General features: G+C 46.0%; 1 protein-coding gene across 1 annotated transcript in view; it reads right to left on the bottom strand.

The window, feature by feature from the left end:
- Positions 1-17,699, bottom strand: part of LOC126548564 (piwi-like protein 1) — a 153,946-nt gene that overhangs the window by 47,288 nt on the left and 88,959 nt on the right. Inside the window, exons 9-11 of the mRNA XM_050196791.3 lie at positions 11,475-11,663; positions 10,789-10,867; positions 5,841-5,936 (exon numbers count right to left, since the gene is read on the bottom strand). Of these exons, the coding sequence (XP_050052748.1) occupies positions 5,841-5,936; positions 10,789-10,867; positions 11,475-11,663 (364 nt within the window). The remainder of the gene's footprint in view (positions 1-5,840; positions 5,937-10,788; positions 10,868-11,474; positions 11,664-17,699) is intronic.

The raw sequence follows: 17,699 nt of genomic DNA, 5'->3' as shown, positions 1-17,699 counted from the left end.
GTGCTGTCACCATCGCAGCTGTTCGCAGCACCATAACTAATCAGTAATGGAATGGCAGGCTAGTTTGTTTCCTTGTCCTTCGTCAAGTGTATGTCAGCTATACTTGGGTTTATTCCACAGGTGTTTATATGCTTCCCATTTAGAGTGTAGTCACGACGTTTGGTAGTGACAACTCGCGGCTCCTACCGAAAGTTTGACCTGGCGACAAAAGTGGAGGTTGTGAAAGATGTTGACAAGGGAGGCACCACCAAGCAAGGCATTGCAAGGAAGCACAGCATTAAAGTGCCCCTGAAATGGTTCGGACAAATTTTGTAGACGCGTAGGGTACAGCTAAAGTTAATCATTCGCACCACAATTTGTGTGAAACGTCTCATATTAAGAGAGCCACGGACGATTACGTTACCCTCCTCCATAGTCATGCATTTTCTCCTCAACTCGTTCGCCGAGTGATCACTGGCTCTGCGTCATGATGGCACGTCGTGTCGTCAACTTTCGGTTCTCTAGGAGCAAGCGCGCGAAGCCTCTCCAACCTCTCCGCCAGCTGCTTGGCAGTCGACCCCGAGCGACAGCTATCGAAGCAGCGCGCGTTGCCAGCATACAGTAACACAGTAATACCTTGTTTACTCAAAGTAGTAAAAACTGGAAAAAACTTGCAGATAAGCAAAGTTGAAGTAACTGCAGTGAAAAGTGGAGTTCTTCCAAAAACAATTCACCGCTACTCACCAGCTTTTCAACAAGAGCTTCTAAATTGACTCTTCGTAAAGGTTTCACATAAAAAAAAAAACATACCAGAGATATCAACCAGCTCCGTTTCACGGAATTCATATTTTATTCAGGGCAGAAAAACTGTAAGGATGGTGTGCTTGCGGTAGCACTTGGACCTAGAAAGGAGTCTTCTAACTGCTTCACACATCGCATGAGCCAATCCATAGCCGATCGTTCGAGCCACTGCACTGAATTTTATTTCGCCGAAAGCGAAGCATGTTTCTTATTTCAGCTGATGTCGGCACCTCTGGAGGCCCTTCATTGTCGTAGATTGTCTTCCCCGTCCCCTCCATTTGTAGCCATCCCAGCGATTTCGGCATCGGTAAATTCACATGTTACCGGTAAATCCTGCTCACATAGCAAGTACTCGTGAAAGCTCACGTCACTTTCTGTGGCACCGTTCCCGGTAAGTTATATTACTTGGCAGCGCCATCCTCGCCGCACTCATGCTCAAGTTGCCTGCACCACACAGTCAACGAAAAAATCCGTTCTGTGTGCGTTGAGTAGAACAAAATTAAAACAAATTACACCTCTGATGGTAAATCACGTGCATTGCATAAAGCAAACGAAACGACTTGCGTCAAGCGTGCTATTTTGCAGGGCCTGCCTCTATGCACGTTTCTCCCGTCACATGTCGTGCCACATGGTTGCTTGACAAAGTTGTTATGCCACTAAGTTCTAACTTCACACACGGGGAAAGTGTCCGCTTTGTGGTAGGCGTGGCAGCCGCGATCGTGCAAAGCTTGTTAATCAGTCCGGCAGCAGAATTTTTGTTCAGTCAAGATTTCAAGATATCCGCCATTTAGCTCAAAAATACTTCAGAGATAAAAGGCAATAAATACATGGCACGTATGGGAAATGGCCGATTTTTCAAGATATGCAAGTTCAAGTTAACAAGGTATTACCGTATGTTATATGACGAAATATAGCACACGAAAAGAGTGAGGAGTAGGCTTCTGCTGAAAAGAGCGTTTGAAAGGTGACTGTGCTCCATTTGCAAGCTTCACACGCCGCGCACGACTGCAAAATTTGTCTGCGACATTCACAGCAGCATATGCTAACCGCAAACTGCATTATTTCATTAAGTCCAAGGGGTGGTTTAAGAACCACTTTAAACAATTAGCATAGAAATAAGCAAGAACCACAACATTAAAATAACACTGAACAACATTTTAGCCTGTGTGGCTTTCTCACTTATTTGTTGTTTGTTTACCTTTGCAACACATACAGTTAAAGCTCGATATAACAAGCTTCAATATGGTTGATCCCAGATATATCGAACTCTTACTGTCCATATCAAACACTTGTAAAATTTTCTTGAAAATACCATACAAATGTATAGCGATGTTCTAAGTGGGACTGAATTTGAAACGGCACTGTTTTGGCAGATGCTGTCAAACAAGAGATTGAAAAGGGCAGTACATGCTATGAAGGAAAAATTAGCAGGGTGCTCTCAGTTTTGCTCGGTGCGCATATGGAGGGTCGTGCAAACTGCAGCCACTCATTATGAGCAAGATCAGATCGGCACTCTGCTTCAAGAATGTGAGAGGCCTCCCGGTCCGATACGCATTCCACAAAAAAGCATGGATGACACTCAATCTTTTCAGAGAGATCTTGTAGACAAAGGGTTTCTGCAAATGTCACTTTAGGCTTCCGGAAGCGGCCAAAACTAATCCAACCCCAACCTCTACTTGCAACAGATCTTTACATTAAAATTGTAACAAAACAATTGCAAAAGCCCCATCCACACTTAGCGTATGTGGTGTGAGTAAGCAAGTTTGCACGAAGAAGCAACTTTCCACAAAGAAGCAAGTTTCCGTAAAGAATCAAAAGTTGGTTGCAGGTGAATTTTTGAAAATCAAGTGTGAAACTATCTACAATGACAAATCTTATTTTAGAATACTGAACTTCTGTTGTTCTTTCATGCTACATCATAAGTCAATGAATTTAAGAATTTTTCATGCTTAATTAGCTCAATGAAAATGCAAAAAAGAGCATTTTCAGAAATTTTATGCTAAATGTCCTTAATGTTTCAGCCACCACAATATTTTTTCTCTGCTTTCACCTGTTGCTATAGTTTATGCTAAAAATATTTGAGGTTATTAAAAATGACTTACCTTGCAAGACAATTACTTCAAAATTTGGCAGAAATGACTTTTTTAATTAAGCATCAAGGCTCTCTGAATACAGTGGAGTCTCGATGATACGATCACGGCTAATACGAATTTTTCTGTGGTTCCGGCCGAGCCCCATTACTTTGCAACGTGCTAGAGAACGGTTGCTACGAATCAATTTTCGACCCGCGTTGGTTGATACGAAAATTACCGAAGACACTGTAAATTCTAAAGTGTGCTTGGCGAAAGCCAGACGCTGCTGCTGTCTGCGCTCTGCTTCCCTGGCTTTGCTGTTCAGTGACATAGCCAGTCGCTGCTGCCGTCTGCGCTCCAATTCATTCGCTTTGGTGTTCGGCGATATCGCCTGTCGCTGCTGTCGCTTTCGTTCTGCTTCCCTGCCTTTGGTACCCAGCGATCTAATTAGTCGCTGTTGGTGTTTCCATTCTGCCTCCCTTGCTTTCGCATCTGGTGACATGTTCAGTCATCGCATGCGCATTCGATCCTTGTTCTTCTGGCGTTCGCCGTTGGGGGAATCCGGCGTCCGCTGCAGCTTCCCCGAACCGCTTGGCGTGAAATCACTGGGCCGCTTCGGAGCCATGTGTCTCACTCACTCGACTGCAACGAGACGTCTGTTGAAGGAGCGGTGGTGCAGCTGCCACCGCCGACGCATGGCCGACGCGCGCACATGCTCATGCACAGCGGCACCCCCACCGGCGCGCTGGTTGCTAAGGAGGGGAGGAGGTTGCGCGGAGGAGAGGCCACAGTTGGCACGATTCCAGTGCACGGACGGACGCGACCGCGAGCATGAGCCGAAGCTTTCGCCTTAATAAACGCCGCCCCACCGACTGCCGCGAAAGACAACAGCGCGCAGTCACACGATTTCTCCCCTTCTCTTTCGGTGCGGAGACGCGGACGCGGCGCCGGACGGCACGGAGGCCGCGACTGGGCGCGAAGAGTTTGAAGCGGTGGCGCTTTTGTTGCTTTTGTGCTTCTCCATGTGCCATCGGACGGAGTAGCTGCTGTGCTTCGGACCGCGTTCTTTGTGTTAGACGTGGACAACGGCGAAGGTCCACCACCGGCAGCTGAAACGCTGCACGCGCTCGAAGTTCTGAGGCGTGCTATGGCCGCGGATGAAATCAGCGACGACACGTGCACGCATATTTATGGATTTAAACAAAGTCTGCTAAGTGACCTGACAACAAAAAAGAGGCAGAATGACATTAAAGACATTTTCTTCAAGAAATGAATACTTTTTACGTACGTGCGCCCGAGTGAGTTCACCTCTGACTTTAATTTAGCTAGTTTTAATTGTTTCGATGATACGAATTTCGGCTAATACGAATATTTTTCGTGACCCCGCGAGATTCGTATCATCGAGATTCCACTGTAGAAATATGTCAGACAGCTCATTATATGCACTAACCTCTCAGCTTGCAACCTAGAAATAATTCGAGTAAATTATGTACTACGAAGCAAGAAAAAAATTTTTGGTACAACCAATCTCACTGGTAGGTACTGTCGAACTGTGCTCACTGCAGAACACATACAATTTTCCCATACAAGTGCAGAACATGAAAAAAAATTGTATACTACAGTCGAACCCGACAATATCGAACCCGTTTACATCGAATTATTCTATATATCAAACAATTTCTGGTCACGGTATAGTCACAATGAGTATATATAGCAAAAATTACGCTTACATCGAACAAATATTGCAGTGACTCCCGATATATCGAACGTCAAGCGGCGGAAAAGTGCCCCCAGAAGTTGGCTTTCCCTCGCGGTAGCGGGGAAACCCAGCGGCGCGGCTCCATCCAACTGCTCTCCCTACCGTGACCGCGCTGCCTCGGGCTGTTCGGGCGAGCCGTCGACACTCCCCCTGTCGCGCATAGTGGAGTCTATTAGGCCACATCCTCCCTCTTTCTCTATCATCTTTCACTTGCCACCCCCTCTCCCCTGACGACGCTTCGCCGTGCTCCCTCACGGGTTGCAGAATCAAGCGTCCTTCCTTTCTTTAGATCACTATCTAGCGACACTCCCCAGCAAAAAATGATCCTGGCCCGCCTACAGCACTTGCTCAGACAGCCAATCAGAGGCTCTTGTGCTCTCTTCGTGCAAGATGGTGAAAGTGCGAGTTGTCTGGCTGCTTCTCTGGTTTATCGTGTTTGCGCCTTGTGGGCCTTCTCCCGCAGTGTTGCCGTGATGAAGTGGCAGAATTCGCCTTTCGTCGTGAAGCTCGAAATCATAAATCGCGTGCCGGTTTCCGCGTGCTCGGTGAGGACTGTAAATTCTGATCAATGCAACGAAGCCGTTGCCGGTGTTGCCGAAGTTTGGAGTGAGCTGTCAAAATTTCCGGGACATTCGAATCAACGGTGGACGAGTTGGTGAGTGCAGATGATGCTGTCGCGACCACGGTAGAGGCCGGAAACGAAGACTACATCGCCGACATCGTACCGAGCACAAATGAAAGCAGGCACATTGAGGAAAGCAACTACGGTCCTTTGCCCACATCCTCCGAAGTGATTGGTGCACTCGCATTAGTCCGGCGCTTCTGCACGAATGCGGAAGGTTGCGGCCTCAACTGCTCCGACTCCTTTGACAACGTGGCGAAGTGCGTGCGTCGCAGGCAGCGAAATTGCCCAAGCAGAAGGAAATGCTAGAAAACTAAGCTAGTTTCGTTAATAAAGTGATTTTATAAATGGTATGTGCCTTTATGACATCCAATTATTTAGCAGGCTTATATCGAATTATGCTCTATATCGAACTGACACGCGTTTTTTTGAGAGTTCGATATAGCCGGGTTTGACTGTATAACTGACACAGTAAACAGCTTATGTGCCATTGGTAGGCAATACATAATCAAGTGCCACTGAAGTGGCACACACAGCTATACAGAAATTTAGCTGATAGAGCTCCATTTGTTTTGGGCAAATGACGGCAAATGCCAAGAATGCTCACCTTCATAATCCGGAAATCGGCACGCATCTCATCTGTCAGGCCCGTCAGTGTGCAGAGTTCAGGCACCAGGCACACCAACCGTGGCTCCTCAGACTCCTGCAATAAATGAGGGGGGGGCGGGGGAGCAACATAAATCTGTTTCTTGCTTTTTTTTTGCATAAAACTCTGCATATTATGTGTTTTATCATAATTTGACATGCGTAATCTCAGTCTTGTACAGTGGAACACATATTGTACTACTTTCTCGGGACCATGTGAAAATGTCATAATCCAACCAACAAATTTCAATAATGCACGGCTTTGTATGAGAGAGCTGCACGGATCTTCCATTTGAACTATACCTAATACTCTGCAGGACTCTGAAACCAAAACCGCCAAAGAAGCTAATGCAAAAAATATTGCAGTGCAGCTTCCAATCATGCTTTATTGGAGAAACTTAGCATACTGTGTACCGCATTATGCATCCACCAGCATGCTAGAACATTCTTTTCTCACCTACGTACTTAAAAAATATCGGTCGGTTTCTAATTGACTTTCTTTCGAGACACACAGCAAGAACTTTTCGCATGGGTTATCGTGTGAGACAGGACGTGCGTAATCTCAGGTCGCATAATTGAGGTTTTTAATCCAATGATGAGGAGCAGACGCTTATCGGAGCTGTCCACGTTCGCGCAGAGAAGAATTGTTATGCGCTTCTTACTCTGCTTGCCTCCGTGACATTTTTGGCCCTTCAAATCTAGCGTCCGTCATGGAAGCATCTCGTAAAACAATCTCGTTTCATTGGCGTTGTATACGTCGTGGGCTTCGTACTCATTCGTGATGGCTTCCAGAGTCTCGCATCCAGTTTACTGTGCCTTCCTTGTTACCACTTGTGCATTTTCCAGAAGTCACTTTGGCAGCGATGTTGTGTCTTGCTTTAAAACGGCTCAGCCAGCCGGCGCTCGCTTTAAAGTCATCGTGCCCCAGTAGGCGTGCAAAGTCGACGGGGAGTGGCCACAGTCTTGTGCTCCCCACGTGCTCCATTCTCCAGCGCACCACCAAGGTGCTGTCTTTCGATTTTAAAATGGTTGACAGGGAGCTGTATGGTATCCCAAACTTGACAGTGATAACAGTTTATTTTTTTCCGGGACTACACTAATTCGGTGTAAAACTCGGGACAGCAGAAAATCTAGGGACGCATGCATAACCGAGGTTCCACTGTATTATATTCGGGCATCAGGACTTTATCCCATTATTTTGCACACCTAGTCATGGTTTCCATTTTGAAACATGGAGTAAGCAGCAGGCACCTATTGCCATCAGGCGGTGCAGCGCAAGTGGAAGACTAAAACCATGAGCGGCCATGTCCGCCATGCCGAAACATTTGCAGAGGTCAACATACATATCACAAGAACCATCAACCCGTTTCCCCAGTGTCAAGCTGCACGATGGCAGCCAGATTTTGGTCTATGGGGAGAATGACAGTGCCGCGAAGCAGTCCGAATGATCAAGCATGTCCTAATTTTTGGAGCCCGAAAAATCAGTCGGCGACTATTTTTTTCATAACCTCTTGTACATACAACGCCATGTAATTAGAACCTAATGTAACGAAGTGTGTATGCAATTTCAACATACCAAAATTTCGCTTCCGCAGCAAAGGACTATCGTTACAATATATGGACACTTCCGTGGGCGCAGATGGTCAAATGAGTGAATTACATGCGGCTCCTTGCAAACATACCTCTCAAATCGCGTGCAGCATGAGTGACCACTGAAGTGAGCCCGCATCATGTTCCGTATAAACAAGTGCGATAAGATCTTATCGCACCCCACACACTTTGTGCTTTAGGTGCGAGTGAAAGTGTGCAAGGGTACGAAAGAAAGATGGTGGCTTCACGCACCAGTGCCCACGCAAGCAAAGGGAAAGAGGGGGAAGGAAGCGAGCTCACGGTAAGGTGATCAAGCATGTGCGAGGGGCGGGACAGGACGGGGGTAAGTTGGCACATGCATATTGTGATATCTGGCAAGCGTCTCGGCCGTGGCTGCGCATGGCTGTAAGCATGGCTGAGTGCATATGCAGCCGTGCACCCTGCTTTAGAGGTAATCGGCCACATGTGCAAAGAGTGAGTGTGCCGAGATGGCGTGGCATCATGTAAGCTGTCTTCCCACGCGTTTAGTAATAAAGGTTGCATAATCTTGAGTTTCAGTGACCTGCTGGAGCGAGAGGCAGATGAAGCATTCGTTCCCTGCTGCCGGTGCTTTTCACGATAGCATCGTCCCAGTGCAGGTGATGCTATCAGCCGCGGGGACGGAGTGCACATGAAAGTGTGGCTGGCTTCACTTAATTCATACCGCCTATGTGAAGATATTGTCAACGTGGCACAAGACCATATGATTTGTTGCTGACTCTCAAATTCATCAAACTAAATAGTTTTCTCATTCAAATTTGCTTTTTTAGATTGCCCAATAATTAAGCAAATTCTGCAGCCCCTTCCCATGCAAGAAAAATAGACTGGTGGCTGTACTTATTTGCATAAAAGGTTGAATTTCAATACAACGAAATTTTGATTTAACAACGTAAATTGCCGATTTTACCTACTTCGCTATACCAAGGTTTAACAGTATTCAATTCCCGAATCAAATTATTCGAACAGCTACTAATCGATTCGAGTATTTGTACATCTTTAAAACCCTTTGTACCAAATAGGAGATAAGTGTCCCACTTTGTTATGTGCACAAACATGCTTCTCAGTGGCAAATGGGCACATTTAGCTCATTTGTTTGATGTTGCCTTTCATCTTAATATTTCAGCAGTTCATGCGTGAATAGTTTTCGGGGTGGGTACTAAGTGGCGACAAGCATGCAAGAGCTAGAATAAGCGTTTTCATCTATGAAACGAACACTAAATTTTGCCCACATCTGGTCACAAGAAGGAAGTTTTCAAGGTACCCGACAAAAAAAAAAAATTACGGGGTTTTACATGCCAAAACCACAATCTGATTCTGAGGCACGCCTTAGTGGGGGACTTCGGAAATTTGGACCACCTGGGGTTCTTTAATGTGCACCAGAATCTAAGTACACGGGTGTTTTCACATTTCGCCACCCCTCGAAATGCAGCCGCCGTGGCTGGGGTTCGATCCCGCAACCTTATGTTTAGCAGCCCAACACCATAGCCAGTAGGTAGCCACGGCGGGTGTGCCCGATAGGTTATTCCTCTTTGCTGCATAGAGATTTACACTTTTAGACCCAATAAGCACCCACTTTGGTATCAGACAATAGCTGGTCCGCAAAACACGCCCTTGCGAATACAAAAACATGCTCATGCAGAAAGGCGCTGATGCCATTGGTGTTAGACGCATGGGTGAAGTACACACAAACATTTTCTGTATGGCCTCCGCTGTACCATGTTGTTCATCATGTTTCGGTCTATTTTATGAGGGAAGTGTTTACATACCATTTTTCATGGAGAGCCTAGAAGTTCAAGAGTACAAATGAGTACCACTTATTAAAAAAATGATTTAGTGTCAGTGAGACACATACGTCACACTTTTTAAAAATAAATCGATTGTAAGGAAGTGTAGTTAAATATCACTACTAATTTCCTCATTTACTCATGCCACACTAAAAATTTCAAGTGTTTGTTACGAATGGCAACAAGCCGACACCTTCGTCGCAAGCATTCCCTTTATTACCGCACTCCACGACTCTTCCCCCAGGCTGTCCACATGCTGTCCATCCACGCACACCACACAGAACACATGCACACCTTGCACCATTCAAGTCTTCCTTCCTCTGTCGCAGCCACACTCGCACCAGGCAGCACGAGTGCGGTGCCACAAGTTTCATTTTACAAAGGAAGTAGTTGGAAACAAATTTGCACTGAGACCCTAGAGGGCCAGTGGGCTGTATGGATCCCACTTTCTGGAAGACTGTTTAGTGTCAGTGGGACAAATATGTCTCAATCTTTTTTTAACAGACGACTTGATGTATAGAAGTCAAATTGGTTGTAAAATTTCTACTGTAGTACACCACACTAAAGGCACCAAGCTCTTTGTTGTCACATATTGAATAAATAACTATTTTTAAACACCTCATTTACTCATACAACAAATATTTCAAGAATTTCTGGAAGAAATTGCACGTCATCCTGCAAAGGGTTAATAATAAAAAGATTACGGACAATCAAGCATAAAGAATAGCTACCACATCCTTGTTATTAGCTAACACTAGCCTTACAAGTTGAAAGGACCTCATGGACCTCCACAAACAATTAAAAAAATAAAATGCCGTGACAGCTTTTGGCAACTCTTTCTAGCTGCTAAAACTCCTAAAAAACAAGATCCACAAAATCCAGAAAATGCGATGTTTTCTTGTGCAGAAACAAAAGTTACTGCCCCTCTACAACTGTGAAGAGGGGTGGAAGCGAAGCTAGGAAACCGCAACTCTTTGTTGTAACGCCTCGGCCTCGCGCTCCCTCACAGAGAGGTCTGCACGTCGACGAGCCCTTTCTCAAGCGATTCATGGCTCATGGCTCATTCATGGATCATGGCTCGCTCCTGCTGACGTTCCTTCAACACAGCTTGATTTTCGTCAAAACGAACCAAACGTAGCCTCCCTATCTGACCACCGGGCCTGAACTGGCGAGCCTGAACTGGCGAGTAACGGCGGGCACGAGGCAAGCGAACATGTGATCACACCCTTTCCCTCCTCCGGATTGGCTCACGTTTTGCGCTGCGTCTACTTCTTCCTGCATATAGAAGCCCACTTTAAAGGGCACGTGTGATGAACCAACAGTGGCTGAATCTGTCAGCGTGGTGATCTCACAACCCGGAGGTCGGTGGCTCAAATTCGCAGCCCGACACACAATTTTTATTTTTGTGCTGCTTGAGTTTTTTCATATGGCAACACGAACACTGAAGCTGACACGAGTGAGGCAATACAAGCTCCACTTGAAAAAGAAACCACTTACCGGTGCATTCTTCCTTGGCTTGTCCCTGTGCAAAAGCAGTGGCTGATCAAAGTCCTGAACCTCAATGTTGTAGATACGCCTGCAGAGTTGAACAAGAAGAGGCAATGTGTACAGGTCAGGTTTTTAAGGTGCCTTTGAAACAGGAAAGATCCTATTGTTCAATTCCCATTTCAAAGCTACTACAATGCTGAAAGGGCTACATTATTCTATTAATGTCATACACGAAAGTAAAAAAAAAAAAAAAATTAAATTATGGGGCTTTACGTGCCAAAACCACTTTCTGATACACGAAAGTCATCCAATAGCAAGGACAACTCCATTTTCCAATACAATTCAAAACAATGAGTGGGTATCCATGGCTGCAGTGGTTCTTTCCAACGGTACCGCAGGTAAGCAGCCATTGCGGGCACCTACCGCTCTCTACCACACAAGCCTTGCACCTTTTCCTCGTGGGATCTAGCAGCCCGAAAACGTTATCATATGATCGTAGTTCCATTTGTTGATATACTGAACATTAGTGCAGAGAGATTAAGTGGTAGAAGTGTAACTGTATTGGGTCAGTTTAGGTGTTCTCGATCGCAAACATTAGTGCCAGGAAATTGTATGATCGTGTCGATAAGGTTCTACTCTATTCAATACAACCAATTTACTTGACTTTAGGTCAATTATTGGCACAGGCCACTTACTTGTAGTAGTCAATGTAGCTTATGACCTCTCCGGAATGGAATGTGAAAGTAGAGGTTGGCTTGAGGTCCCAGGCAATGTCGTCCACTCGGTATGTGCGGTAATTGTACCGTGTCATCACAATTGCGCCCACAATTGCATGCACAGCCCTGGCTTTGTAGTCTGTTGGGTACGCATTGTACACATCAAACCTAAATAGAGAAAGAAAAGGGTAGGACACCCTTTTCACATTACGATACTAGGAAACACTACTAAAAAGAAGTTCGGCTTCACAAGCCATAAGTGCAGCAGGAATGTAAACATTGCACGAGGTTACAAGCTGCATAGGATTAAAATGAACACAACAGCATGCATTACATTCAGTTTTAACTGCTTCACATAAGCTCATACATGTGCGTTGGTTTTTTCCCTCTTCTCATGCATGGTCATGTAACCACTCAGTCTGTGTTATCACCAAGAAACATAATCACACCAAACACCGAAGTAGTATACAAAATAGCTTTGCCAAAAGTGTGTGCTGCCAAAAGTATGTTTGTCTTAAGTGTGTGCGTGTGTATGTGAATTGCACATGTACATTTCAACACGAGTTTACAGAGCGTGGGTACCGTGGCAAATGTGAATTTTTACTTTATAAGGCATAGTGCTTCTGGGATCCCCATTTAGGTTGCAAAGGCATTTAGCACATTGAAACTTTGAATTCAAGGCACCAAGGGTTCGCAAGAGTTAGTTTATTGCAAATTCAGTCTCCCTTAAAACTATTGTGGCCTAGTGTACATATGTTGCGTGTCTTCAAGATCTTAAGCGTTGAAGTTTACTTGGTGTGAAGCAAGGGGGTGAAAAAGACATGGCACTTAAGGGAGGATGCGGGTTTCGCATAGCGAAAAATGGCCAAAAGGCCGAATTTTCGAAAATCACATTTTCAATTTCTATTACTCTTTTTCTATCCGATCCCGAAACATCATCACTGTAAACCACGTAGAAGTGTCCTAAAATATTTGTTTTATCAGCCAAGGTTGCAAAAAATTTTGCGGAAATAAAGAAAATACAGCATTTTTCAAGCCACAGTACCTCCGGAACGGCGCAACCGAGCGCCGCCACCTTGGTCTCGTTGGAAAGCGCATTTCTCGGTCTTCAAATTTGCCGCTTTGGCTACCTCCTCCATACAGAAACACGCATACAAAAAGCAAATGATTGAAGGTCGTGCCGGATTCAGCAATTGGCTGCGCCCACCACGTGACTCCAGCACGGTTCACCATTGGTCCGGTGCTCGCATTGTCTGCTCGGCTCTTTGCACCTCGCGAGTCTGGACTGGAAGCCTCCACTCGCCATAATCTCAATGTGTCGAAACGGACACTACGCGAACGTGGCAGTAGCGTGGCCGATCCCTACGTTTGTGGACGTCTCAGACCCGCGGCTAAGCATACCGAGCATCGGCGACGCCGACACCGCGACCAAGATTCGCGCACGGAATCCGGACACATGGCTAAGCCTTTCAGCACTTGGTGTTTCGGAATTTGTGACCAAGCACATCGCGCACGCAATCCTCGGACCCGCCACTAAGCATTTCGCGCATAGGAGTCTCCAACTCTGTGATCGAGCACATCGCACACGGACATGTCGGACCCTTGCCTAAGCATTTTGTGCATGGGCGCCTCCGACTGCACGACTACGTACATCAAGCGTCGACTCCCCGAGCTCGCGTCTAGGCATTTCGCGCGTCGGCACCTCGAACTGCGCGACTAAGCACACCAAGTATCGACTCCTCAAGCTAGTGACTAGGTACTTCGCACTTCGGCACCTCGGACTGTGCGACTAAGCACATAGAATGTAGACTCCTCGAGCTCGTGGCTACCAATTTCGCGCATCAGCACCTTGGACAGCGCGTCTAGGCAGTTCACGCGTCAGCACCTCGAAGTGCGCGACTTAAGCACATCGAGTGTCGACTCCTCGAGCCCGCGACTAGGCATTTTGTGCATCGGCATCTCGGACTGCGCAGCTAGGTACTTCGCATGTCGGCACCTCGAACTGTGCGAATCCAAAGGCAAAGACCCAAAAAGTCACCTGTAAGCAAAGACAGCAAAAACTACAATCCTGGTGCATTTTGCGAGATGTGAACTGCTCCAAGAACTTTATGAGACATTTTCTCAAAAGTGTGTTTTGGGCATTCTGTGTTGCCTGTGGAAAGGGTAGCATTGGAATGCCTGGACCAATTTTGATCCTGTTTGTTTTTATGTATTCCCTGAAGTGTGCTTGAGGGTATGACAGTCTTCAATATCTTGCCGAGGGCATAGCTTTTTTTTTTTTTTTTTCTTTTCTGCATGCCAATTTGTGAATGACAAGTTCTGGTACAATTAGTAAAAGCGAGCATGATGTTCTGTGTAAAAAAAAAATAAAGCAGTTAAAACATTTTTGGAACTGTTGTACCCTGTAGTGCTTATTTGTGCAAAGATTAAAACTACTGGCAGCTCCCTGGCATGTTTCCTTACAGTGCCAGGTTTTCCACAAGTGGAACACATGTACCATTTTGTAACTTGAAAACTAAAGGTATCGTAATGAAACTGCACATTTCTTTATTTCAGAAACTTTTGAGTGTGGCTGCTAAATTTCGTTGCTCTAGGTCAAAGAACAAAAAAGTTAGGTCTGATTCCCCCCTCCCCCCTTAAGGGAACAGACTTTGCATCAAGAAATATCCTAACATTTCAAGAGATGAAATTTCTATGTAGTGGGGAAGCTTTATAGCATTCCCCCAATTTCATAACTTTTCCAGGGTTCCCTTGCCCTTTCAGATGAGCTTCTAGACTAAATGTTGCAAGAAAACATAGCATTCAAGAACATGAAAAACGGAGCACTAGCCTCCTCTATTAGGTCGATGTGCAAATATCTGAAACTTCAAAAGTATTGCGGTGAAATTAATCTGCTGTGCAATAAAGCATATAAAAGTAAAAAGGGGGCATTGTCAGCGGGCCTCTGATGGTTCTTCATGCATCTCGACAACACTAGCCACCAGGTGGAAAACTGCATCCGCTCAATCTGGTTAAGCGCCTAAAAACACGGCTTCTGAAACCTGGCTTATGAAGAGGCTCCTTCTACGTCAGCACTTTTGGAAAGACTTTGATAAGCTCATCAACCAGCAAAAATTTTCACTGCCACAAGTACAGGTTGAAAGATAGGTGCGCGATGAAGTGTTGGGCCAAAAAGAAGATCTGTGTAAGTGGTGGTGAAGCATCGTGCCTACTGTTGACTCGGCTCACAAAGAGATACCTGCCAATACCAGACATTAGTGTGTCCGGTGAGCAGCTCTTTTCGGTGCCTGAAGGAATTGCGACATGCAGGAGGGTGTTGCTGCTCCCGAAACACGTCGAGCAGCTATCCTTCCTTCATGACAACATTAGGTAACTGCAGTAATGACAATGTCAAGCAAAAGTTTTGTACTGGAAAATTTTGTTGACCAGAAAGCATAATTTTTCTTTGCATTATTTGCTGTGCAATAAACCTGGTATTTTTCTTCGTACCTCTGGTTGGTGAAAACAAACAAAATTATAGTCAAACCCTGCAATAATGAAAGCCCTCAACAATGAAATTCTCGCAACAATCAAATATTTCAGAGTTCCTGGCGGAGTTACACAGAGTACCATACCTGCCAACCTGGCGAGATAAAAAATCGGGAGACTTCTTATTTGCGCCAACAGGGGGGAGGGGGCTGTTTCGTTCAAACTTTCAGGCAATGTTCGATGAGTCCTTTTGCAAGACCTTGCAGTAGTAGACTTTGCTCACTTCAAAAATTTGTCGGAGTAGCTTTGCTCAAAACATGGTTCAGACTGAGCCCTTCACTAGCAGCAGGTGTTGGAGGGTTGTGTTGCACATTGATGAGCGGAACTCAGTCCTAGTTTATTGCGCCGTGCTAAAAATACTCTCACACATTGCGTAGCTATGCGGTATCACGATTTAATCCAGCATCACCTTAGCAACTCGGTGAAACATGTTTTCCCTCAGTGTGTTTCATTTTTCCAACCATAGACCACTGCACATCCCACTTTTCTTCATTCAGAATGTCCTCTGGAAGGCTGTACGCCTGTAGAGTGGCAAACTCAGTTTCGAGAGCATCTAAAGCGTCTTCAGGAAATTCATTGGAAGCTCGGGGCAGTAGCTGAGGGAAACTATGAATAAAGAAACGAAGACTCGAAAGCGATGCTTGTGAAATAAATTTCAAGTTGGCCACCTCCACATTCTTCAGAGTTGCGTCCACATCCATAACGCTTCGCCTCGTCGTATTTCGGAAACATTTTCCGTAGAAGAGGCCCAACGTGGTCGCTGACACTAAGGAGTAGGTTGCGTTCGGCGAGGAATCCTGTAAACAGGCACTCCACACGTATGACACTGTCGTCGCAGTTGTTCCGGAGAAAGTTCACTATGTTGTCTTGCTGCTCAGGGGTGCGAACATAGCTTTGATGCTTCGCCGTAGAAACGTGCAGTTTGAAGTTGCCTTTGCCACCGTGAGGCACGCTGAGGTCGCATCCACACGTTGTATAAAATGCAAGATGTTCTCCTTGATGTCATAAAGCACGGAAATTCAGAAGTGTAAGATCGCAAAAACGTCTGCAAATACCTTTTCTTGCACTTTGATAGCGCCATGGCATCAAGCACACGAGGTTTTTAACTTTACATGGTGCACCGCACACACGGGCTAGCCAACACTAATCGTGCACACAAACAGCAGTAGCAATGCACCATGAAGGAACGCATGCATGAAATGCAAGAGCCAGGTTGGCTCTGGCCGGCTTACTAGGCACCGTAGTCGGCTGCTTAGTCGATGATACCGATGGCGCTAGTGCAGCCGTTGGTGATGCTGACGATTACGATGTGGCTGCAGATTCCGCGGTGCCGGTTTCGCAAAAACCATTATTGTGCGGACAGAGACAACTTTTCGGGAGATATAAGACAGTCATCGTACAATCGTAAAGTTCAGTAAAAAATCGGGAGTCTCCCGGGCGAATCGGGAGGGTTGGCAGGTATGGAGTACATGTATTTCATATCCCTCAACAACGACACATCTTCAACTGGCAGCCCCGCGACATGCGAAAATTTCCGCCATGGCGGGTCGCGAGTTTTCTTCGCATGGTCTCAACATAACATCAATAAGTGAAATCCTGATCAAAAATGTGCTGAAACATGTTCTTTAATCACTTTAGAAACTTGCCTGCTGCCACCTGTTGTTGCTTGCTTAGAGGCTAGTTGGAGCGCATAACTCGTTTTTGCTGGCAACCATATGATGCCGCTTCCGGTATCTGGCTGCGACTCTGGCAGAAGTGGCCAGGGGACTTGCTTCGTACCACTCGTTCTCCTCGTCGTGCTTGGTCGTTGTGTGCGGCAGTAAGCCTTAAAATGCCTCCTCCAGTTAAGAAATGCAAGTTTCTCACACTTTTAGAGAAATCTCAAATCATCGCGGAAGCTGCAACCGGAAAAAAATCAACTGATATCACTATCAAGTTTGGGATACCATACAGCTCCCTGTCAACCATTTTAAAATCGAAAGACAGCACCTTGGTGGTGCGCTGGAGAATGGAGCACGTGGGGAGCACAAGACTGTGGCCGCTCCCCGTCGACTTTGCATGCCTACTGGGGCACGATGACTTTAAAGCGAGCGCCGGCTGGCTGAGCCGTTTTAAAGCAAGACACAACATCGCCGCCAAAGTGACTTCTGGAAAATGCACAAGTGGTAACAAGGAAGGCACAGTAAACTGGATGCAAGACTCTGGAAGCCATCACGAATGAGTACAAAGCCCACGACGTATACAACGCCAATGAAACGAGATTGTTTTACGAGATGCTTCCATGACGGACGCTAGATTTGAAGGGCCAAAAATGTCACGGAGGCAAGCAGAGTAAGAAGCGCATAACAATTCTTCTCTGCGCGAACGTGTACAGCTCCGATAAGCGTCTGCTCTTCATCATTGGCAGGAGCAAAAAGCCACAGTGTTTTAAGGCACATGGCAGGCTGCCTACACGGCCAACCAAAAATCGTGGATGACACCTACTATCTTCACCACCTGGCTGGAAGCCTTTAACGTGAGCATGCAAAGGGCAGGCAGGTCTGTGTGCCTTTTCCTGGACAACTGCACTGCCCATTGTGTTGATGCCACTTTTACGAACGTCCAACTGGTATTTTTCCCAGCGAACTGCACCTCGGTCCTTCAGCCTCTCGACCAAGGGGTCATCAGAAGCTTGAA

Source organism: Dermacentor andersoni, chromosome 1 (genome assembly GCF_023375885.2).
Source record: "Dermacentor andersoni chromosome 1, qqDerAnde1_hic_scaffold, whole genome shotgun sequence".
Lineage (NCBI taxonomy): Eukaryota > Metazoa > Arthropoda > Arachnida > Ixodida > Ixodidae > Dermacentor > Dermacentor andersoni.
Note: the sequence above shows the minus strand (reverse complement) of the source record. Positions and strands in the feature narration are given on the sequence as shown.